General features: G+C 38.0%; 1 protein-coding gene across 1 annotated transcript in view; it reads left to right on the forward strand.

Moving 5' to 3' along the window:
- RHAG (Rh associated glycoprotein) overlaps window positions 1-25271 on the forward strand; it is a 168825-nt gene that overhangs the window by 88975 nt on the left and 54579 nt on the right. The window contains exon 6 of the mRNA XM_053709562.1: window positions 3931-4068. Within this exon, the coding sequence (XP_053565537.1) occupies window positions 3931-4068 (138 nt within the window). The remainder of the gene's footprint in view (window positions 1-3930; window positions 4069-25271) is intronic.

Below are 25271 nucleotides of genomic sequence, written 5' to 3' on the forward strand. Positions count from 1 at the left end.
ACAAAAAATAAAAAAAGATTATAAGAATTTTAAACTAATTACACCTACTCTAAGCCCCCTAAAAAAATAACAAAGCCCCCCAAAATAAAAAAAATGCCCTACCCTATTCTAAAATAAAATTTTTACAGCCGACGCGGATCCATCCTCTTCTTCCAGCGACACCCGACGAATTAAGGTTCCTTTAAGTGACGTCATCCAAGATGGCGCCCCTCGAATTCCAATTGGCTGATAGGATTCTATCAGCCAATCGGAATTAAGGTAGGAAAAATACCCCGAATCTGATTCAATCAGCCAATCAGATTTTTCCTACCTTAATTCCGATTGGCTGATAGAATCCTATCAGCCAATCGGAATTCGAGGGACACCATCTTGGATGACGTCACTTAAAGGAACCTTCATTCGTCGGGAGTCACCGGAAGAAAAGGATGGATCCGCTTCGGCTGCTTCAAGATGGTCCCGCTCCGCGCAGGATGGAAGAAGATAGAAGATGCCGCCTGGATGAAGATGTCTACCGGTCCGGATGCCTTCTTCTTGCCGGATAGGATGAAGACTTCGGACCCTCTTCTGGACCGCTTCTTGCCGGATAGGATGAAGACTTCGGACCCTCTTCTGGACGGATCGGTGATACCCGGCATGGTGAAGATAAGGTAGGAAGATCTTCAGGGGCTTAGTGTTAGGTTTATTTAAGGGGGGTTTGGGTTAGATTAGGGGTATGTGGGTGGTGGGTTGTAATGTTGGGGGGGGGTATGGTATGTTTTTTTTACAGGCAAAAGAGCTGTTTTCTTTGGGGCATGCCCCGCAAAAGGCCCTTTTAAGGGCTGGTAAGGTAAAAGAGCTGTAAAATTTTTATTTTAGAATAGGGTAGGGCATTTTTTTATTTTGGGGGGCTTTGTTATTTTTTTAGGGGGCTTAGAGTAGGTGTAATTAGTTTAAAATTCTTGTAATCTTTTTTTATTTTTTGTAATTTAGTGTTTGTTTTTTTTTGTAATTTAGTTTAGTTGATTTAATTGTAGATAATTGTAGATAGTTTATTTAATTAATTTATTGATAGTGTAGTGTTAGGTTTAATTGTAACTTAGGTTAGGATTTATTTTACAGGTAATTTTGTAATTATTTTAACTCGGTAACTATTAAATAGTTATTAACTATTTAATAACTATTGTACCTGGTTAAAATAAATACAAAGTTGCCTGTAAAATAAATATTAATCCAAAAATAGCTACAATATAATTATTATTTATATTGTAGCTATATTAGGGTTTATTTTACAGGTAAGTATTTAGCTTTAAATAGGATAAATTTATTTAATAAGATTTATTTTATTTCGTTAGATTTAAATTATATTTAACTTAGGGGGGTGTTAGGGTTAGGGTTAGACTTAACTTTAGGGGTTAATACATTTATTAGAGTAGCGGCGATGTCCGGTCGGCAGATTAGGGGTTAATACTTGAAGTTAGGTGAAGTTAGGCGAATTAGGGGTTAATACATTTATTATAGTGGCGGCGAGGTCTGGTCGGCAGATTAGGGGTTAATAAGTGTAGGTAAGGTAGCGGCGACGTTGGATGGGGTAATAAATATAATATAGGGGTCGGCGATGTTAGGGGCAGCAGATTAGGGGTACATAGGGATAATGTAGGTTGCAGCGGTTTGCGGTCGGCAGATTAGGGGTTAAAAATTTTTAATAGAGTGGCGGTGATGTGGGGGGGCCTTGGTTTAGGGGTACATAGGTAGTTTATGGGTGTTAGTGTACTTTAGAACACAGTAGTTAAGAGCTTTATGCACCGGCGTTAGCCCATAAAGCTCTTAACTCCTGACTTTTTTCTGCGGCTGGAGTTTTGTCGTTAGAGTTCTAACACTCACTTCAGCCAAGACTCTTCATCCCTCCTAAGGACTTTGTCCCGAGGAACAGAGCTGGTTGGCTGGAAGACACTCACAGAGGGTAAAGTGGTGTGATTCTGACGTCTTAGCATCAGCTGTGCCGGGTTAAAACCTGTGGCATGGGAGCTACCCTATAGGCCAAGAGAGCTAGGTACGGCTCAGATTGCTTCAAAATGAACTTTGTTGTTTGAACTGCCCTTTCAGCCATTCCATTGGCCTGTGGTTAATGTGGACATGACGTAGAATGGACAAAATCATATTCACTGCAGAAAAAACTGAACTCCATGGAGGCAAACTGCATTCCGTTATCGCTCACTAACTCCATTGGTATGCCCTACCAGGCAAAAAAGCTCTTCTTGAGACGAGTGATAACAGCTTGACTGGTGATCTCATTCAAAGGTGCAATCTCCAAATACCTGGAATAGTAGTCAATCACAAATAGGTACTTCTTCCCATGCAGTTCGCACAAATCTGCAGCTATTTTCTGCCATGGGCCTGCAGGCAGTGGGGTATAAATATGTGGGATACAAGAACAAAGAGAAACCACTTCAATAGTTAATAATTGGTATTCCGCCATACATTCTAATTTTTATAGCATTTTTAGCAAGTGTTTCGTATTTTTTTAAATAACCAGGGACATTTTGGACTATTGGTTGTAAAAAACCATCAACCCACTCACCGACTTTTTCACCCAAGGTACCTATTGTTTAAATGATGGGCCTGCCTGGGGGTGTTGTAATACTCTTATGTATTTTAGGTAGATGTTTAAAAGTTGTTACTTTAGGGTTTCCAACTAGGAGATTTTCAAGAATTTCTGTATTAAAAAAAAGTAAGTTACAGCCCATCTTTATTAGAAGTGATCAATTAAAGTCCATCTAAAATATTGCTTAGATTTCACATCTGATATTAAAACATGTCAAGTTTACCATCACTTTAAAAAACTGGTTTTCTGACTAGTTTCAAATCTGTTTCTGTTTCTTCAGAAGAAGATAATCAATTTATGCTGGATCTGGTAAAATGCCCAAAGCCTTACCTTTTATACACCAGACGGTAAAGAAACCATGTTTGTTCCATAATGTTGCAGAAACAGACTGTTTCTCTGAAAGTCTACAGATGTATCTTGCTCTGTAAAATAAAAGCTTAAAATACACAAGACAAGCCAAAAAAAAGCAAATGAAAATCAAAGTGTCTAGAATATACGATACACCAAATGATGAAGCATTTTTATTTAAAAATTCAAAATTCTGCTTTATGTTTTAAAAAATACAGTTTTTCATATGTATATTGTCCGTTTTGCTTCTGCTTCCCATTCCTCACACAATTGTTTTATGAGACTTTCCTGATACACTTTCATTAAGGAATTAGTATCAACTGTAAAAACAATAGCTTGTATTTATTCACTCAGTTAAGTTGAAACATTCGTTAAAGGGCCCTGATACCCAAATGTTGAAACACTTGAAAGTGATGCAGCATAGCTGTAAAAAGCTGACTATAAAATATCATCTGAACATCTTTATGTTAATAAGAAAGATATTTTACCTCAAAATGTTTTAAGTATTTACACCTCATTGTAAAGGTCTTTAAGCAGCAAATCAGTATGTCTGCCCAGGGACCTGCAAGGGAGCGTGCCTCATGCACACTCATGTTATTTCCTTATTCAATTTAATAAAGTTTACTATGAAATCTCATGAGAGTTAAGTGACATCTCATAAGATCACAGTAAAAGAGTTTATGACCTCAGCACTGCTGACGCTGATTGGCTGCTGTTCATTTCTTCCTTCTTTTTTTTTTACCTGCAGCTGGGCAGTAACTGAAAAAACTTTTTACACAGCTCTCACTCTGGTGAGCTGAGGAAATTGTGAAGTAAAATATCTTCCTTTTTTACATAGAGATGCTCAGGTGATATTTTCCTGTCAGCTTTTTACAGTTATCCTGCATCACTTTCAAGTGATTTAGCATATGAGTATTATGTCCCTTTAACATTCTCCCTGGATAGTGTAAAGTGTAGTAAGTTATGTTTTTTACAAACTGATAACCATTTTTTTTATGCAGGTTCATATTCAAAATGCTACACTAGCTGGTGGTGTGGCAGTAGGCACCTGTGCAGATATGAACATTGGCCCTTTTGGAGCAATGACAATTGGTTTCACGGCTGGTATAATTTCCACACTTGGTTTTAAATTCCTAACAGTAAGTATACAAATATAACATGATACACCTTTACACTAACTAATTCATTCTTTAGAATTCCCGTTTTAAGTGTCTTCCATCAATTTTTTTTTTTATTTTTTTTAGGAAATTTCATATTATAGCTCATTATTGTTGCTTTTTAAACCCTACAATGACCTATTAAAGGGAAATTAAACATGATGCATTGAAAGAAAAGATTAGTCTGAAAAGAACACGTAGATGCATTATTTTTAAAGTTTTATTCGCTTTTTAAATATTGACAAAAAAGTGCAAACAATGTTGTAACGTAGGTTACCATCTTTGCTGTGGCCAATTAGGGACAGTTATAGATCGGTCACTAGAGTGTGCAGCCAATGGCTGTGTAATATAACAGTGCTCTGCACTTCCATTTCTAACAGGAAATAAAAAGCTCACAATTTCAGAATGGAATTACAGGAAGAGGGGACAAAGTAAATAATGAAAGAATATTGATAGTTTATATGTGAAAAAATACTTGAGAGATCCTGTAATTTTTTGTTCTATGTAGATTTTAATTTACTTTCTTAAGGGCATTTCACTGCAATTTTCGGTCTTTTTATTTTATAAATTCATAGTTTTTCCTCATTCAAATGGCGGCTTCTAGTTTTGATTGGAATAAAATTTATTTTGTATCTGTTTTAAACTGTAAAGTTAATAAAAATTATGTTTTAATAATTTTCACTGTTCAGATTTTATAATGAAAAAATATAAATAATTAGATTCAAAACAAATTGTAAATATAATTTTTAATTGTAAAACAGCTATAACAGTAAATTAGAATTTTTTATTTATTGACTGATTTTTATCTGGGCTGGCCCAGATTTTCTCAGTAGTCTAAGAAACCAGCAATAGAGTTAATTCTAGATCCCAGCTGAGTAGCAAAAAATATATAACTGCATTAGTTTTTTTTTAAATTCTTAATTCTCTATTTTTGAGACTCTTCACTATTACCCATATAAACCCCAGACCTCTATCTCAATGAAAATATAACCACATGACCCCAGCATAATTAACCATATCACCACTGCTATGCATTGCACACACACATATATCTACAAGAAATGCAACATAACTGGGAAACACTTTTCAACCTAACCAGGACAACCCTTGTATTTAAACCAAAATTGTATCTAATACCTAAGGAATGGTATCCTAATTTTATTAAACCTCCAAGTAGTTACACTTAGATCATCCCCCAACATAATTGTCTTCCAGTGGACTCACTCTCAAGGATCTTACCATAAAAGAACCTCTATATGGCAAACCACTTAAGCAATTAAAGGACTCTTACTATATTAATTAACATTGCAAAACACTAGAAGTGCCCCTCTACAGGATTCATCTACCACAAAACATTGTTGATCCATCCTTGATGCCTTCACACTCAAGCAAGACAGTTGTATTAAACAAATACCTAGCAGACCACATTAAAAATAAACCTAATACATCACAGTTGTAGTAGAATTCCTCATCTATTGGATGGATGTGCATGGGGATATGGTGCGTATGTGGGGACAGAACATCAACATAGGATGAAATAACTTGGATATTATATCTAATTAGGGTAAGAACCTGTAGTTCCAGGTTAATAATAAAGTGGGCATATGGGATAAAAACATATATATGTGATAGAGCTAAAGTTCACATTTAAACTTGGAAGAAACAGGGACATTTCTAGTTTGAGGCCTTAGCTTTAATGAACACAAAACTTTTCATAAAAGTGTTATATATCAGAGACCTAAGCATTGTATTAAGAAAAATATGCAAACAAAATGAATGTTTGCAAAAGTATTTTGTTAGCGAATCATTTTATTTTTTTAGACTCCAGGGACATGTGCTTTGATAAAGGCCTAGCTCCACTGCTGTTGTTAGTTAAGGGCAGATATACATGGGCTAGTAAACTGATCAAGCAATCATTGTATAGAAGTTACATGGTCAGATTTCTAAATCCTGCAGGGTGCTTTGAAGCCAGATACTAGTGTAAAATTAATAATACAAATACATTGCACAATTATTATGTGCTCCCACCAATAAAGTATCAACATCTTGGGCTAAGAAGGAAAAATCACATATCTCCAATTTCAGAAAATAATGAAATTAGGGATTGCCTTTTTTCAGTTTTAATGTAAAGTCCAGCATAGATAGTCATTTTTTTTTAAATATCTAATATTGGGATCTATTACAATTTTTCAGTTTTTTTTCCAGTTGTTGTAAAAAATGGTAATGATGTTTTTGTTTTGTTTGTTTTTTTGTTAACTTGCAGTGAGATTACAAGTTTTGCGGTATGGTGCAGTACGGCTATACCGCTGAAAAATTGTCCATTGCGCATGGTAGGTCCGTATCCGTATTACAAGTTACGGCGATATAGGTATACCGCAAGCATTTTAGTCTGTAACGCAACGATCCATTCCACACTCACAAAATGACGTTTGAGTGCAGCATTTCCATAGCGCCGTATTACAGGTTGTGCGGTCCGGCTAAAATGCTTCCCTTACAGCCTATACCGACACGATCCATTCTGCGGTCTGAGACCAGTAGTTATGGATTTTGCGAAACAAAAATGTTTCACAAAACTGATAACTAAAATGTTGCAAAGTACACTAACACCCATAAACTATCTATTAACCCCTATACCGCCACTCTCCAGCATCACAAATACTCTATTAAACTTATTAACCCCTAATCTGCCACTCACCCACATAGCCAAAACTATATAAAGTTATTAACCCCTAAACCGCTGGCCCCCCGCATTGCTACTACTATTATAAACATATTAACCCCTAAACCACCGTTCCCCCATCACTGCTACTATAATAAACCTATTAACCCCTAAACCGCCGGCCCCCCACATCGCTACTACTATAATAAACCTATTAACCCCTAAACCGCCAGACATCCACATCGCTACTACTATAATAAACCTATTAACCCCTAAACCACCGTGCCCCCACATCGCAACACACTAATTTAAACTATTAACCCCTAAACCTAACACTCCCCTAATTTTAAATTAAATTTACAATATAACTATCTTTAAATAAATAGTTTAAACTATAAAGTAACCTAACATTACTATTTTAAAACAATAACATTATCTAAAAATAAAAAAACAAAATTAAAAATTAAAAAAATCCTAACACTACGAAAAAATATAAAAAAAAATTACATTACCAAAAAATAAACTCTAAAATTATGAAAAATAAAAAAATCTAAGATTACAAAAAATAATAAACCAAATTAGCCAAAATAATAACAACAATTACACCTAATCTAATACCCCTATAAAAACAAAAAGCCCCCAATAATATAAGCACCTCCTAACCTAACAAACTACCAATACCCTAAGGGCCTTTTATAGGGCATTGCCTGAAGCTAAACAGCTCTTTTACCTACAAATTACAAAGTCCCCCTAACAGTAAACCCCCCACCTAATCACCACCCAAAATAATAAAACTAAGTCTAAAAAAAACCTAAGCTACCCATTGCATTTGTATGGGCATTGCCCTTAAAAGGTATTCAGCACTTTTACTGCTCATCCCTAATCTAAAAAATAAAAAAACACCCAATTTTTTTTTTAAAAAAACCTATCAACCCCAGAAAATCTACTCACATCCGGACATCCGTCTTCATCCAGGCAGCGAGAAGTCTTCACCCGCTGCTTGATAAATCTACCCCCAAATAATAATATTTAACATTCCATTGCTCTTCACATAGAAGAACATTTATTCTTAAATATATATATATATATATATATATATATATATATATATATATATATATATATATACTGTATATATATACATATATATGATGACTTTTTGGTAATATATATATATATATATATATATATATATATATACTCCTCAAGGATGGAAGTCACTCACAGGGTCTTATTATAGAAATACAAAATATTTATTATTGTTTCGGAGTTTCCCCCGTTTTCAAAACAAGCATTCTAAACACACATAAACTCACCACCTTAAATCCCCACAATTTCACCAATGTGGCGTCCACGGCTGCATCCTGGACCCTCGCGTCACGTACCGTCATCATGGCAACTAGACGCTCAGTCGGGAATGTCGCGTGTACAGCTAAAAACAATGAATTGCTGCATGCAAACACAGATCACCCTCCTCCTATAAGGAAATACAACAAAGGAAAGGTTGTAAAGTAATTCCTAAAGAGAAGAACTGAGAGGATGCGCTATTGGACGTCAAGTAGTTGATATAGCCTGTTAATAAGTATGATAGCAAAACTATACTAAATCATAATAGTGCTAATAATAAGTTAAATAATCAATCTACAAACATTAGGTCATACAGTGTAGTGATACCAAGGCAAATATAAATATATAGATAGTGCTAAATGCTAAATATAAATGAAAAATCAATCAAAAAGAAATTAATACAATGTGTAATGAAAATAAAAATAAAACAATGCAATAGTTCGTGTCAGTGTCCATTCAAAACAAATGTCCAAATCTGGAACAAAGGATATAGAAATACTATTGCTTAGGTGCTTGGCGTGCTCCACTTGTATCCACGGTGTGGTGGGTCAGGTGTCTAGGATAAAGCATAAACAAGGGGCGCCAACATAGTGTAAAATGTTTATGCACAAAGAATTGTGAATGAAATGTGCGATGTACTACTCACAAAAGAGGTGGCACCTCAAATCAATAAAGTGCAAACAGGCAGACTGACGTTAATAACCAGCAGTCAGTACGCTGGAGGTCTCACCCAGGAGAACCGCAGAGTCTGCACAGATAGAAGGCGGCACGTCTGCACCTAACACTCTAACATGTACCCCGAGTCTAAACACCCCTAACCTTACACTTATTAACCCCTAATCTGCCGCCCCCGCTATCGCTGACCCCTACATATTATTATTAACCCCTATTCTGCCGCTCCGTAAACCGCCGCTACTTACATTATCCCTATGTACCCCTAATCTGCTGCCCTAACATCGCCAACCCCTATATTATATTTATTAACCCCTAATCTGCCCCCCACAACGTCGCCTCCACCTGCCTACACTTATTAACCCCTAATCTGCCGACCGGACCTGAGCGCTACTATAATAAAGTTATTAACCCCTAATCCGCCTCACTAACTCTATAATAAATAGTATTAACCCCTAATCTGCCCTCCCTAATATCGCCGACACCTAACTTCAATTATTAACCCCTAATCTGCCGACTGGAGCTCACCGCTATTCTAATAAATGTATTAACCCCTAAAGCTAAGTCTAACCCTAACACTAACACCCCCCTAAATTAAATATAATTTACATCTAACGAAATTAATTATCTCTTATTAAATAAATTATTCCTATTTAAAGCTAAATACTTACCTGTAAAATAAATCCTAATATAGCTACAACATAAATTATAATTATATTATAGCTATTTTAGGATTAATATTTATTTTACAGGTAACTTTGTAATTATTTTAACCAGGTACAATAGCTATTAAATAGTTAAGAACTATTTAATAGTTACCTAGTTAAAATAATAACAAAATTACCTGTAAAATAAATCCTAACCTAAGTTACAATTAAGAAAGTCAAACAGTCTTAATAATGAAAAAATAGTGACTTCTGTTCCAATAATGGAAAGACAGGAACAGAGTATAATTGGTTGAAGACTCACCCCAGCTTTAGGATCCCTGCCAGGTGCCGCGGCTGGAGAGGAGACTAGCCCGTCCACAGAGAGCGTGCGTTCACTTTCCGTTCTACCTTAAGGCTGAGGGTTGACTCCGAAGTACTTTGGTGCAGCTCATCACTCTGTTATAAGTTACAATTAAACCTAACCCTACACTATCATTAAATTAATTAAATAAAATATCAACAATTACCTACAATTAAACCTAACACTACACTATCAATACATTAATTAAATACAATATCTACAAATAACTACAATGAAATAAACTAACTAAAGTACAAAAAATAAAAAAGAACTAAGTTACAAAAAATAAAAAAATATTTACAAACATAAGAAAAATATTACAACAATTTTAAACTAATTACACCTACTCTAAGCCCCCTAATAAAATAACAAAGCCCCCCAAAATTAAAAAATGCCCTACCCTATTCTAAATTACTAAAGTTCAAAGCTCTTTTACCTTACCAGCCCTGAACAGGGCCCTTTGCGGGGCATGCCCCAAGAAGTTCAGCTCTTTTGCCTGTAAAAAAAAAACATACAATACCCCCCCCCAACATTACAACCCACCACCCACATACCCCTAATCTAACCCAAACTCCCCTTAAATAAACCTAACACTAAGCCCCTGAAGATCATCCTACCTTGTCTTCACCATACCAGGTTCACCGATCCGTCCTGGCTCCAAAATCTTCATCCAACCCAAGCGGGGGCTGGCGATCCATCTTCCGGCGGCTGAAGAGGTCAAGAAGAGGCTCCAAAGTCTTCATCCTATCCGGGAAGAAGAGTAGATCCGGACCGGCAACCATCATCTTCCAAGCGGCATCTTCTATCTTCATCCGATGAGGACCGGCTCCATCCTGAAGACCTCCACCGCGGACCCATCTTCATCCGGCGACGTCCAACTGAAGAATGACGGTTCCTTTAAGGGACGTCATCCAAGATGGTGTCCCTCGAATTCTGATTGGCTGATAGGATTCTATCAGCCAATCGGAATTAAGGTAGGAATATTCTGATTGGCTGATGGAATTAGCCAATCAGAATCAAGTTCAATCCAATTGGCTGATCCAATCAGCCAATCAGATTGAGCTCGCATTCTATTGGCTGTTCCGATCAGCCAATAGAATGCGAGCTCAATCTGATTGGCTGATTGGATAAGCCAATCGGATTGATCTTGATGAACGCACGATTTACAGGCTCAACAAAGTGGTTCCAAAGGGAATGAATGAGCAGAACAATTATTACATATTCTTATAATAAAAAATAAAAAAGTAACCTCTCCAAGATAATGTAATTCAAAACCAGATACACGTAAGGAACCTTAATATATCAGTAATAAGTGTACATCATTGTACAAACATACCCTTCAACAAGGATATTTCCTCATCTCTACCTAAGTAGGAGCTAATAATACTTGACCTGGGTCTGAGAATCAGATCATCACCTTATTCACTAAATTTCGTTACCCTTTCCTTTCACAACACTCACCTCACTTTGATATTTGTTTTGGTCACTTTTGTCACTTTTATCACCTTACTCATACCTCTCCCTCTCACTTTTTCCTTGACCCCAGTCCAGCCCATCTCACAATTTAAGTAAAATTTATTTATTCATAGTTTTCTTGCTTTACACAGATACCACAAGCAACAAATCACGCAAACACAGGGAGTATTGAATATACTCCTTTTATTATAATGCACAACTAGGCACTTTGTCAAACGCTACACTATGCCAATAGATTTATAATATGAGATCTAATTTAGATAGATAATCTAATATACATCCACATTCTACTAGTAATAGTTATGACTTTGTAACTCTTTAATGAGCATTACTTTACTAATAATCATAATAGATCAGATCCAAGCAAAATAATAGCCCTATTAATATAAGATTTCACTTGAATACTGTACTCCTATATTTATTCAAGTCACATAAAATTATGAGATTTTATGTTATTTCTGTAACTGATAGTTTAACTGGCACCCTTTATCTATCGTGTAACAGGCAGTATAATTCCAACAGATAATATAACAATTTAAGAAAATTCCTAAACCCCAAGTTAGACATAATGGGGTACAGATAGAAATGATAGAAAACATTATGTTCATAATTCCATTCAAAAAAACTCGGCAAACAATATTTTCCTAGAATACAAAAATAAAAATAAAAATAAGAAATGAAAATTACCCAACCAGATGTTATTATTAACATCCCTGTGTCTAGACCCGTTTGCCTTAATAATCTCAAATAATTCTCTCCTCAGTATTATTAATGTAATTGAAAATCGTAGACTCTATGTTGCAAATCCTCAGATTAGGTATATACCACCTTAACCAATTCGAGATACACACCCTCTGAATGCTGAACCAATCGAAATCCTAAAGGGGTGGTACTACTTGAGAATACAGCACATAAATATTCGAAAATTTGGCGGCTCGCTGCCTTTGAGAAAGCCCAGTACGGGCGAAACGCGTCAGTAGTGATAGACGCCTTTTAACTTGTCAAAGTGAAGCTATTTACTTACATGCTCCTATGCAGCCGATAATTACATTAGTTATTATATGTAAAAAAGACTTAGCACTAGCGGTATAGCCTAAGGGGTAACATCCCTTCTTTCCCTAAGTGGGTATCGCTCTGTTACTAATCGGAATAAGTTACTTAATATAAGTCTTAATATAAAAAACAACTTGTTGCTCGTAGAATAGTACTATTACGCAAATCCAGTAATGTATACGGGGACCGCATAACGCTATGTACTTCTAGTCCTTCAAGTTGGTTATTATTTTTATATATAGACTAGAATTCTAGTTCAATCTAGTGTAACCACAATATATCAGATAGATGGGCTCACACCTAACCGCTAGATTATAACAAGTAATAACGGACTAACATAAAGGATATACGGCCCTTGTGCTGTTAACATCCGGGTATTACTGAATGACAACAAACATTGTTAGATACTATCACATGATAGTGATACAGCAGCCGTTGTAACGAAGACCTCAAAGTACTAACAGCAGGGTTATTGTGCTTTATATTAACCCTTCAGTGATGGGGGTAACTTTATGTTACACAATTTACCAATCCTAATTCTAACACATACCACAGAGTTAAGGGCGCAAGAGTATGCTAATGCCCTACCAGTATAAGGACATGATAATAACTAACCTATGTGTATAAAAGTAACAACACTCCGGTACATAATAAAAATACTGCATTTATTAAGTGTGACTTTAACACATAGGAGATTTTGACAAACACTTGGTAACACAATAATAGTGTAATAACGTCCATATCATATCCTTACGGGAAATATAAAACCCTCATCCGGGTACAAATAACCGGTTACTAACACGCTCATAAACTTACATAGAAAAGAATTAGGCTAAAACGGCCCCCTTTTTATTTCTTACTCACATGATATAAGAATTATGTTACAATAGAAATCCTTTACATACTATTTATGAGTGGGATAAATACTGTTTAATAAATTCTGGGGCATTCCAAGACTCACTTGAATTCAAATGCTTTATCAACAATAATAATAAAATGTAACTTTGGTAATTTGTGGTCAAGAGGATTAGCAATTTGAACATGTATGTATAAGTCAATGAACACACTGCTGATTTTATATAAAATCTAGTCAATCTAGGTGTATAATAAATACTAATTCAAGCAGACGTAGTGCTTGACAACAACGATTATATCGCATATTCGTGTATTTTACACACGACCAGAGGGGACTAACCGCGCAATCTGTCAGTGATTTAGGGTAGCAAACAGAGGCATATAATAAGCCAACACTCTACTGTGTGCTCAAATAGATAATAGTTAACCTGATTCATAGGGACCTCAGTGCCCTATATATAACCTTAATGTGAACACAGAATATACTGGCAGTGAATCGTAACTATGTTTACAACACACAATACCAGTTGATAAATTCTACAAGAAATTATTTCTTAACGATCTTTGCACATATATTCTATTATTTGATAGACACACACTGACATAAAAACTGCGCCGTTTTCATTTGATAATAATACTGGATACATAAGGAATACCTGTATCCTTATTTCATCACCAATACTACATCAATTGACCTGTCATTCTATATGTGAACAATCTGACATAACTACCTGGATATAATAGGATACATTATACTCGATTCCTTATATCATTAAAATGGTGTGACTTCATATATTACATGAGTCTTAATACAAACACTGTATCAGCCAAGATACGATTAAGTTTAAATACTAGTGGTCGATTATATTTTATCTTTTTTGGTACCACACTAGAATCATCTTATTGATGCAATACAGAGCGTTACTACACTCACTTACGTTGCTTTAACAGAAGCAAAATTTTTTACTGTGGCAGTTACCTATTTAGTTGCCTCTATCACATTAGAGCAATACGCTAGTAGCACTGTCATAGGAGCTTTCATTCATTTCCATTACCATAGTAGTGACACACTATGATACTTACATGATGGCATTTACATAGTACTTGTGTCTACTACTTCCTACGTGATTGCTTCACTTTGAGTCCTTTTATCTTTGTGTTGTTTGTTCATTTGTATTTTATCTATAATATTCAATAAAAGTTATATTTTAAGTCTCTCATAACTAGTACCTCCCTAGAGTCTGGGCGTAGAGTGCTAGACGTGCATTCTTTCTTGTGGTAAGTGTCTATACTTCCATGTTTTGAACTTAATTGTAACTTAGGTTAGGATTTATTTTACAGGTAAATTTGTAATTATTTTAACTATTTTAGCTATTAAATAGTTCTTAACTATTTAATAGCTATTGTACCTGGTTAAAATAATTACAAAGTTACCTGTAAAATAAATATTAATCCTAAAATAGCTATAATATAATTATAATTTATGTTGTAGCTATATTAGGATTTATTTTACAGGTAAGTATTTAGCTTTAAATAGGAATAATTTATTTAATAAGAGTTAATTAATTTCGTTAGATTAAAATTATATTTAATTTAGGGGGGTGTTAGTGTTAGGATTAGATTTAGCTTTAGGGGTTAATACATTTATTAGAATAGCGGCGAGATTCGGTCGGCAGATTAGGGGTTATTAATTGAAGTTAGGTGTCGGCGATGTTAGGGAGGGCAGGTTAGGGGTTAATAAATATAATATAGGGGTCGGCGGTGTTAGGGGCAGCAGATTAGGGGTACATAGCGATAATGTAGCTGGCGGCTCTTTGCGGTCTGCAGATTAGGGGTTAATTATTGTAGGTAGGTGGCGGCGACGTTGTGGGGGGCAGATTAGGGGTTAATAAATATAATATAGGGGTCGGCGATGTTAGGGCAGCAGATTAGGGGTACATAGGGATAATGTAGCTGGCGGCGGCGTACGGACGGCAGATTAGGGGTTAATAAGTGTAGGTAGCTGGTGGCGACGTTGTGGGGGGCAGATTAGGGGTTAATAAATATAATATAGGGGTCGGCGGTGTTAGGGGCAGCAGATTAGGGGTACATAAGGATAACGTAGGTGGCGGTCGGCAGATTAGGGGTTAAAAAAAATTAATCTAGTTGCGGCGATGTGGGGGGACCTCGGTTTAGGGGTACATAGGTAGTTTATGGGTGTTAGTGTACTTTAGAGTACAGTAGTTAAGAGCTTTATGAACCGGCGTTAGCCCAGAAAGCTCTTAACTACTGACTTTTTTCTGCGGCTGGAGTTTTGTCGTTAGATTTCTAACGCTCACTTCAGACACGACTCTAAATACCGGAGTTAGAAAAATCCCATTGAAAAGATAGGATACGCAATTGACGTAAGGGGATCTGCGGTATGGAAAAGTCACGGCTGAAAAGTGAGCGTTAGACCCTTTTTTGACTGACTACAAATACCGGAGGTAGCCTAAAATCAGCGTTAGGAGCCTCTAACGCTGGTTTTCATGGCTACCGCCAAACTCCAAATCTAGGCCTTAGTGACTACATCGGTCATAATAATAAAAACATGTCATAAGATTATACATAATAGTCATAACCATAAAAATAAAATGAAAAGTAAAATGAAAATATCCCTAAAGATAACCCTAAAAATACTCTTAGAGATACCGGTGTTTTTTATGATGAATGTGAAACGTAATTAAATTGTCACCGGAAATAACTAAATATTATTATTATTATTACTGATCCACTAGGGATCTTTTGCTCTAAAATTTGGTGTCCGTCCAAGATATCAATGACGCTAATTGGACTTAATGGTAAATAAAGGAAATCTTACTCTATCGTAGGAATTGGAGAAGAGTTGAGGCTGGCCCCGAACCCGGGACCTAGTGTGTGCAAGGCAGATGTCATACTAAAAAAAGCTATATGTGCGATGGGTAAAAACCGGTCAAAAGTAATATATGGTTTAGTGGGCATATAATATAATTGCCAATATGTGGCTATTGTATCTTAAATATGGCTGAATGAGTTTCTAATATGATGAATACAAGAAGGATGTGTTTTTGGTATAGTAAATGCAAGAAAGATATGTCTAAGTTCATTATGTATGAAATTCATGATGGTGAGAAAAAACTGTATTTTTATATATATATATATATATATATATATATATATATATATATATATATATATATACACACACACCTAAATCTAAAAATAAATTAGTCTAAATTAAACTAGTCTGGATTTGAAATGGCCAGATTCAAACTGAGGGCCACAGATGTTCATGGCAAACTACGTACCTATAGAGCTAATTAAGCTGGCATATGAAAGTTGTACGAGAGTAGTCTGATGGACCAGTCATGTAAAAAATGATGAGTGAATAATGAAAAAATGAAAAAGATGAAAATAAATCTGAATTTAATATTTGATAATTCCCTTTTAGATGTTTGATATTTGGCAAATGTCTGTCAGATAATCGACATAATGTCTAAAAAATAAAATATAATAAAAAGAAAAAGAAGAATGATGTAAAAATAAATTCAGTGTGTGTTTATATTCAATGTATGTGATAGCACCATGTAAAAAGATATTTTGAAATGTGGTAACAGTATGATAGTATGTTGCATGGATCACAGAATCATGGTTAGATGAAAATGCAGGGCCTATTCTAGGGACAGCTATTCCAGACAACTACACAGTGTTCCACTGCCCGAGACAAGATCGCAAAGGAGGCGGAGTTATGATCTGTGCAAAATCATCCTTAAATCCCAGACCAATATCAGTCCACAAAACCCAATCTTTTGAATGTGTAGCTGCCAGCCTCTCAATAGAGAGAGGATTCTAAATACTGCTAATATACAGATCCCCAGGAGATGGGAAGAGATTTCTTCAGGAACTCCCAGACCTTTTGACTGGCTTAATCCTTGAACACCCCAGATGGCTTATATTAGGAGACTTCAACACTTGGATTGACAACACCCTATCCCTGCTTGGGCAGGATCTCCTCAGCTTGATGAGTACACTCGGCTTTACACAAATCGTCACCACTACCACCCTCAGAAAAGGTCATACACTTGATCTAGTGTTTCAGTCTGGACTAGAAGTGTCACCAGTAACTGTAAACCCAGTTACCTGGTCAGACCACCACTCCATTCACTTCTCCATTGTATCACAATCAACCAGACACCAGCCTCAGAACCTGGACAAACACCGCTCATTAAAAAGGGTGACACCGCTGGATGTAGCATCACATATCAATCTAAGTGAACTAATGGGCACCTGCGAAGACCCCAGCTCCTTAGTCCAACTCTACAACAAAACCATGAGAGACACCCTAGAAAGCATTGCACCATCTCGCATATGCACTGTCCAAACCCACAACAATGCACCGTGGTTTGATAGCTCCATCAGAGAAATGAAAAGAACAGGACGTAAGCTCGAGAGAAAGTGACGCAGAACACATTATCCAGAGGATAAAGCCGCTCTTACCAAACATCTAAAAAAATATCAATCCAAGATAACTCAGAAAAAATCTTAATTTTTATCACGCAAAATTGCACTCTCCCACAATAGACCCAGGCAACTGTTTTGCACAGTAGAAAGGCTCTGCAAACCAGCATGCATGCTTAGCCCCACCAACTTTTCTCAGGATAAATGTGAAGCATTTGCGAACTTCTTCAGAGACAAGATTTCCTCAATCCGAACCGCTATCACAGCAGGCCAAACAGTTACACACCAGAACCACTACAATGGAATGCCAGATTGCCCCATTTTATGGTCCACTTTTACAAATGTGGATATAAAAGAAGTTAAAAACACCATACAAAGGTTGCACCCTACTACTTGTGACTTAGACCCTGCTCCAACTCAGCTCATATCTGGATGCATTGAAACACTCGCCCCAGTCCTCACAAAAATAGTGCAGTGTTCACTAAAAACAGGAGACTTCCCAGATCCTCTAAAAGAAGCTGTGGTAAAACCACTCCTAAAGAAACCTTTATTAGACCCAGACTGCATGACTAATTACAGACCAGTATCCAACCTCCCATTTCTGGGGAAAATAATTGATAAAGTAGTGGCAACTCAACTGGAAGCCCATCTATCACGCCTAAACATATTCAATCCTTTCCAGTTAGGCTTCAGATGCCGCCACAGCACTGAAACAGCGCTAGTCCAAGTGCTAAATTATCTCCTTATGGCAAGAGACAAGGGTGATTACTTCATTCTAATCCTCCTGGATCTCTCAGCTGCATTTGACACCATTGACCATAGGATTCTAATAGAGCGCTTGCAGTACATCTGTGGTCTAGGAGGTACAGTGCTTAACTGGTTTAAATCTTTCCTCGCTGGTAGATCACAGAGAGTAATATCAGGATCAAGCTCATCAGCACCAACAGAACTGGCCTGCGGAGTTCCACAAGGATCTATCCTGTCTCCCATGCTATTCACAATTTACTTACTACCACTGAGGGACATCATTAACCGACATGGCCTACGGTATCATTGTTACGCTGATGACACACAACTCTACTTCTCCTTTGCTCCAGATACTACAGACGCAGCATGCCGCATAAACAGTTGCTTAACAGACCTCATCGAATGGATGAATGCTAGCTGTCTCAAAGTGAACCCGAACAAAACAGAGTTACTCTTGGTGAGGGGACCCCGAGCATCAAAAATATCCCACGATCACCCAACTGGCCTGGATCTTGGAGGCTCTGAACTCGTTAGTTCAGCAAAGGTACGAAACCTCGGAGTGCTGATTGACGCTGGACTATCTTTTAAACAGCAGATTTCCTCCGTAATAAAATCTGCCTACTTTCATCTGAAAAACATAGCCAGGATACAACACTTAATTCCCCCGGATGATATGCCAACATTAATCCATGCATTTGTATCATCTAGGCTAGATTACTGCAATGCACTTTACTTGGGCCTCCCAAAAAAATAACTCCATCGCCTTCAGACAGTACAAAACGCAGCAGCCAGACTATTGACCAATCAAACTCGCTCCTGCCACATAACACCTGTTCTCCACTCCCTGCATTGGCTTCCAATTAAATGGCGAACATATTTTAAAATTGGCCTGCTTACTTTCAAAGCCTTAAACATCCAAGGCCCACAGTACCTGAAAGAGCTCCTGACACCCTACATCCCATCCCGTTTACTTAGGTCAGCCAACACATCCCTCCTCTCAGTGCCAAGAATAAGGACAAACTCAGGCTCCAGAGCATTCTGCCACGCTGCCCCTACTTTCTGGAACTCTTTACCGTGCGCAATCAGAGAGGCACCGTCCTTACAGACTTTTAAAAAAAAGCTAAAGACCCACCTCTTCCATCAGGCTTTCAGTCCGCTTATCTGACCTTCAGAAACTCCTAACTTTTATGTCGTATGTTGGTTTATTTGTAAAGTGCTTTGAGTCTCACAGGGAGAAAAGCGCTATATAAATCGCAAATTATTATTATTATTATTATTATTACCTTCATACCTGTTTACGCCTGATGAAACGGTCTTGTTTAGACTGAGAAACGCATTGCAAATTAAACCTTGTTTTAAACTGCTACCCGGTTATTCCTTGGTCTCCTTGTCTTGCTGAAAATACATTTTGTCCTGAACATGTGTGCTGATATCGTCAGCTTTGTGAAACAGATTCTGATCGTGTGAGCAGAGTGGGGGAGAATATATCTGTCTCCAGGGCTCTCTATCTGGCCGCCGGTCCAAGGGAATCACCAGTGCCGCCTTCTATCCATGCAGACTCTGCGGTTCTCCTGGGTGAGACCTCCAGCGTACTGACTGCTGGTTATTAACGTCAGTCTGCCTGTTTGCACTTTATTGATTTAAGGTGCCACCTCTTTTGTGAGTAGTAAATCGCACATTTATTCACAATTCTTTGTGCATAAACGTTTTACACTATGTTGGCGCCCCTTGTTTATGCTTTATCCTAAACAAAGGAAAGGGTTAAAACAAGGTAACACCATACGTTAGATCATTACATCATATTAACTCCAGCAGTACTCGTATAACATTCAAATGGCTGTAATTACTAGTTACTAATCTAAGAGCTCCTAAGTATCTATTATGAATCTAGAAGCTAGGCACAGGGATATAAACCACTAATAAAGTGAATAAACCACTTCTCTACTTATCCTGATATACAATTCATAATTCTGCTACTCACACATATGATGTTTTTTGGTAAGATATAAATATATATTTGGTAAGATATATAAATTATATTATATATATATATATATATATATATATATAATGTATATATCTTATCATATATCATAGCATTTATCATAGCTCTGATAAAGCAGGGAGAGGTCTCAGTATCACGCTGCACTGGGATGGTGCATGTAGAGACCTGTAAAGGACCTGTCTGCATGGAAGTTAAAGGTCTGGTGGGAAAACTGTTTTGTAAAAGCTGTGAATGCTTGTTTGTTTTTCACTGGGGCCAGAGTAGCTGAACCAGTAATAGTAGTTAGGGAAACTACTGTTAATCAATCTCCTAACAGGAGTAGGCCTTTTTGTTTTGTATTTTCTGTTGCTGCTGACAAGCATTTTTCATTTAAAGGGGAAGTATACCCTGACTCTGGAAAAAGACTGTTGTACTTTTTTTAAAGAAAAGTGTCATACAAAATACAGTTGCCTAACCGTATTTGCACTGGCATTTCCACAAATGGTGTCAGAAGTGGAATTGGTGTCACACCGGCTACAGGCAAGCTGCAGCTTCTGTAGCAGCCCCACAGGAAGCTAAACTAGCTAGACAAATTGGAGCTTTAAGAGAAACACAGAAAGAGATCCTGGAACGCCTTAGTACCCAAAGGGTACCTGTGCAAGCTGGAGGGCTAAGCAGGATACAAGCAAGTAGCTGTCTGCAGAAAATGACTCCAAATGATGATGTGGAGACCTACCTGCTCACGTTTGAATGAACGGCCACCCGTGAAGCTTGGCCTCCAGAGCAGTGGGCCAGTATAATTGCTCCTTTCCTCCTTGGAGAAGCACAAAAAGCTTATTATGACCTGGAAGAGGAGGCTGCTGCAGATTACCAAAAATTAAAGGCTGAAGTTCTGGCCCGGTTAGCGGTGACAGTGACTGTAAGAGCTCAGCGCTTCTATAAATGGCGATTTAATGAAGGAAAGGCTCCCAGGTCACAGATGTTCAATCGAATTCATCTGGCCCGGAAATGGCTCAAACCAGAGAGTCAAAGTCCTGCACAAATCGTGGAGACTCTGGTGCTAGACAGATTTTTGAGAGAGCTTTCCCATGGTCTATGTGAATGGATCAGTCAAGGAAACCCCACAACCTATGATAGCATGGTAGCACAAGTAGAACGATATCTGTCTGCAAAGGACTTTGAAAAGTCTTCCCCTAAGGTGTTTGCTTTGATTCTGAGGCCAAGTCCCCGAAAGGGTGAGCCTGAAGCAGAGTCTGGATTGGGAGTGCCTTTGCACAGGACAGACTCTAGAGACCGCACTACAGTTAAAGAGGATCGCTTTGGTGGAAATACTCTAATCTGCTTTGAGTGTGTCAGAAAAGTACATGTTAGGGCGAGGTGTCCTAACTTCACAGAACCGATGCAGTGTGGACTAGTGGAGGATCCTATAAACTTTTGTGGACTATTATGTTTAGCTGGACTAGTGGAAAGTTTAAATACCTATAGAGTTACAGTGCTTATGAACAATCAAGAAGTAGGGGCACTAATTGACTCTGGTAGTGCCTTGACTTTGGTGGCAGGTGGCTTAATCAAGTCTACTAATGTACAAAAACATAAAACAATGGGGGACTTTGTATTCATGGGTGCACTGTATGATATCCAACTGTCAGTGTAGAGGTTTTTGTGCAAGGAAGACTAGTAAAGATCTCAGCAGTAGTAGTACCTCAATTACCCTATCCCCTAGTCATAGGGAATAACTTCCATGACTTCAGCTCCCTGTTACAGTCGGCAATAACTTCTAAACAGGAGGAACCTGTGGGTTATCAAGAAGGTATTGGTATTGATAAGATTTTTCATTTTACTCACTCTGACTTATATGTTGATAACCCGAAAAGAGGTAAAACCAGACGGGAATGCAGAGAGAGTAGGTTGAGATTTAATATAATAAAGCTGTAAATGAAGTGTTGTTAAACGAAGGGAAAAAACAGTCCACTAAAGGTGTGGCCACACAATATAACAAAGAGGATGTAGAGGTTATACAAAGAGAACCTGACTTAGACCATGATAGTGAGGCTGGTGTAAGTGATCCAAGAATATTGGAGACTGCCGGTGATAGTTTTGGGTGAGACCAGGCAGGTGATTCATTGTTACAGAATGCTAGGAGCAGAGTGGTGGTGGTAAACGGTATACTCGTAGAGGGTCACACTCACACAAAAGATACATATACCTATTTTATCCTAAAAAATTATCTCCTTTACAGGGTAACCTACGATGAAGGCCAAGAGTTTGAACAACTAGTTGTGCCTTCCTCCTATACCAGGAAGGTGCTTGAGTTTTCCCACTCTCACCTCTTAGGGGGACACCCGGGGTGGAAAAACTCAAGAACGGGTTCTCAGGAGATTCTTTTGGCCAGGCGTATATGAGGAGATTAAAAGGTTTTGTGCCTCTTGTCCAAAAGGGCCAATTGTCATCAGCAAAGCCCAAGTTAAAGGCCCCACTCATATCTCTCCCCATAATAGATGTGCCACTTGAGAGGATTGACATGGACCTAGTGGGCCCATTGGAAAAATCTGCTCGAGGTCACCAGTACATTTTAGTTCTACTCGATTATGCAACCCAGTATCCGGAGGCTATTCCTCTACATAAGGCAAATGCCAAAACTATAGCAAAGGAACTGGTTCAGGTTTTTTTTCCGGGTTGGCATACCAAAGCAAATACTTACAGACCAGGGTACCCTGTTTGTCTTATGTATTATGAAGGAGTTATGCCAGCTGTTTAACATACATCCCCTAAAACTTCAGTGTACCATCCACAAATCGATGGACTAGTAGAAAGATTTAACCGTACTCTAAAAGGGATGATAAGAAAAGTGGTTAGCAGGGATGGAAGAGATTGGGACTTACTGCTTCCCTACTTGTTATTTTCTGTCCGAGAGATTCCCCAAAGCTCCACAAGTTTTTCCCCATTTTAGTTACTGTACGGGAGGCACCCCTGTGGTATGCTGAATATACTGAAAGAAACTTGGGAAGAACAAGGTGTCCCAGGAACTAATATGGTGCAACATGTGGAACAAATCTGAGAGCGTTTGACTCAAATTGTTCCTCTTGTTCACCAGCACCTGGAACAGGCTCAGGGTACCCAAAAACTCTACTGTGACCAGAGTGCTAAAGTAAGACAGTAGAACAGGGTCGACCAGGTAATGGTTCTAGTCCCAACTGCTGAAAGTAAGCTTCTGGCACGTTGGCAGGGGCCATATGAAATTTTAGATCAGATATGGAAGCCTGTACAGTAGCAGTGGGACACACACACGCAGATGCTCTAACCCCAGAGCAATCAGTATCAGTTTCCGTAGAACTGACCACTCAGCAAGCAGAAGAAGCTAGAAACTTAGTTGAGAGGAATAGGGATGTTTTTCCCCCAATACCTGGTAGAACCCAAGTGATTACACATAATATTATCACAGAACCAGGAGTGACCCTTAGGATAAAACCATACCAAATTCCTGAAGCAAAAAGACTAGCTATAAGGGCTGAAGTTAAGAAAATGCTTGAGCTAGGGGTGATAGAAGAGTCTCAAAGCAATTGGTCAAGCCCAATCGTACTAGTGCCTAAACCTGATGGGTCTATCAGGTTCTGTAGCAACTTTAGGAAATTAAATGAAATCTCTAAGTTTGACACATATCCCATGCCTTGGGTCAATGAATTAGTAGAGAGACTAGCAAAGGACAGATTTCTCTCTGTTATGGACCTGACAAAGGATTACTGGCAAATACCGTTAACAGAGCAGGCCAGAGAGAAAACTGCATTTGCTATGCCTGATAGGCTATTTCAATATAAAATAATGCCTTTTGGACTCCTTGGAGAACCAGCAACCTTTCAAACGTTGATGGACAAGTTGCTTAGACCTCATGCCATATATGCTGCTGCATATCTGGATGATGTGATCATTCATAGCTCAGACTGGGATTCTCATCTAAAGAAAGTGCAGGCAGTGTTGGACACATTTAGAAAGTGGGGCTGACAGCCAACCCTTCTAAATGTACTATTGGTTTGGCTGAGGCTAAATACTTGGGATATGTGATTGGTAGAGGAATGGTAAAGCCCCAACTTAACAAGATAGAAGCTATACAGCACTGGCCAAGGCCACTGAGGAAGAAGCAAGTCAGAGCCTTTCTAGGTATCATAGGATACTACCGGAGGTTCATTTCTCATTTTGCCACAAGTGCAGCTCCCCTCACTGACCTTACTAAAGCAAGGAGCCAAGACACTGTAAGGTGGGACAGCAAAGCTGAAGAATCTTTTGCTGATCTACGTGCAGCACATTGTATAGAGCCTATCCTTGTGGCTCCTGACTTTAGTAAGGAATTCTTCCTCCAGACAGATGCGTCTGGGGTTGGTTTAGGTGCCATACTCTCTTAATATGTTGGGGATGAGGAACATCCTGTTCTCTATCTGAGCAACAAACTGTTGCCCCAGGAACAGCGCTATGCTGTGATAGAGAAGGAGTGCTTAGCGATTAAGTGGGCTTTGGAAATGTTCGTTATTATCTATTGGGCAGGTGATTTACCCTTGTCACTGATAATGCCCCATTGAAGTGGATGCACACCAACAGGGACAAGAACTCAAGAATCACCAGGTAGTTCTTGTCTTTACAACCTTTTACTTTTGTGGTGAGACACAGGGCAGGTCTTCTTCATGGAAATGCTGATGCACTTTCAACGGTACATGCCCTGACATGCCTGTGTTAAGATGGGGAGGGGGATATGTGACAGGGTACAGGACCATGTGTATATTAGTCAGAGGTTACAAAGAGCAATCTATCCTGGTTGTTAAGTGGTTAATTTGTTTTCTGTTAGCTAGTACACCTGTTCCTTGTTAATTAGGCCCAGGGCTATATCATAGCTCTGAGAAAGCAGGAAGAGGTCTCAGTATCAGGCTGCACTGGGATGGT

This window comes from Bombina bombina, chromosome 4 (genome assembly GCF_027579735.1).
Source record: "Bombina bombina isolate aBomBom1 chromosome 4, aBomBom1.pri, whole genome shotgun sequence".
Classification (NCBI taxonomy): domain Eukaryota; kingdom Metazoa; phylum Chordata; class Amphibia; order Anura; family Bombinatoridae; genus Bombina; species Bombina bombina.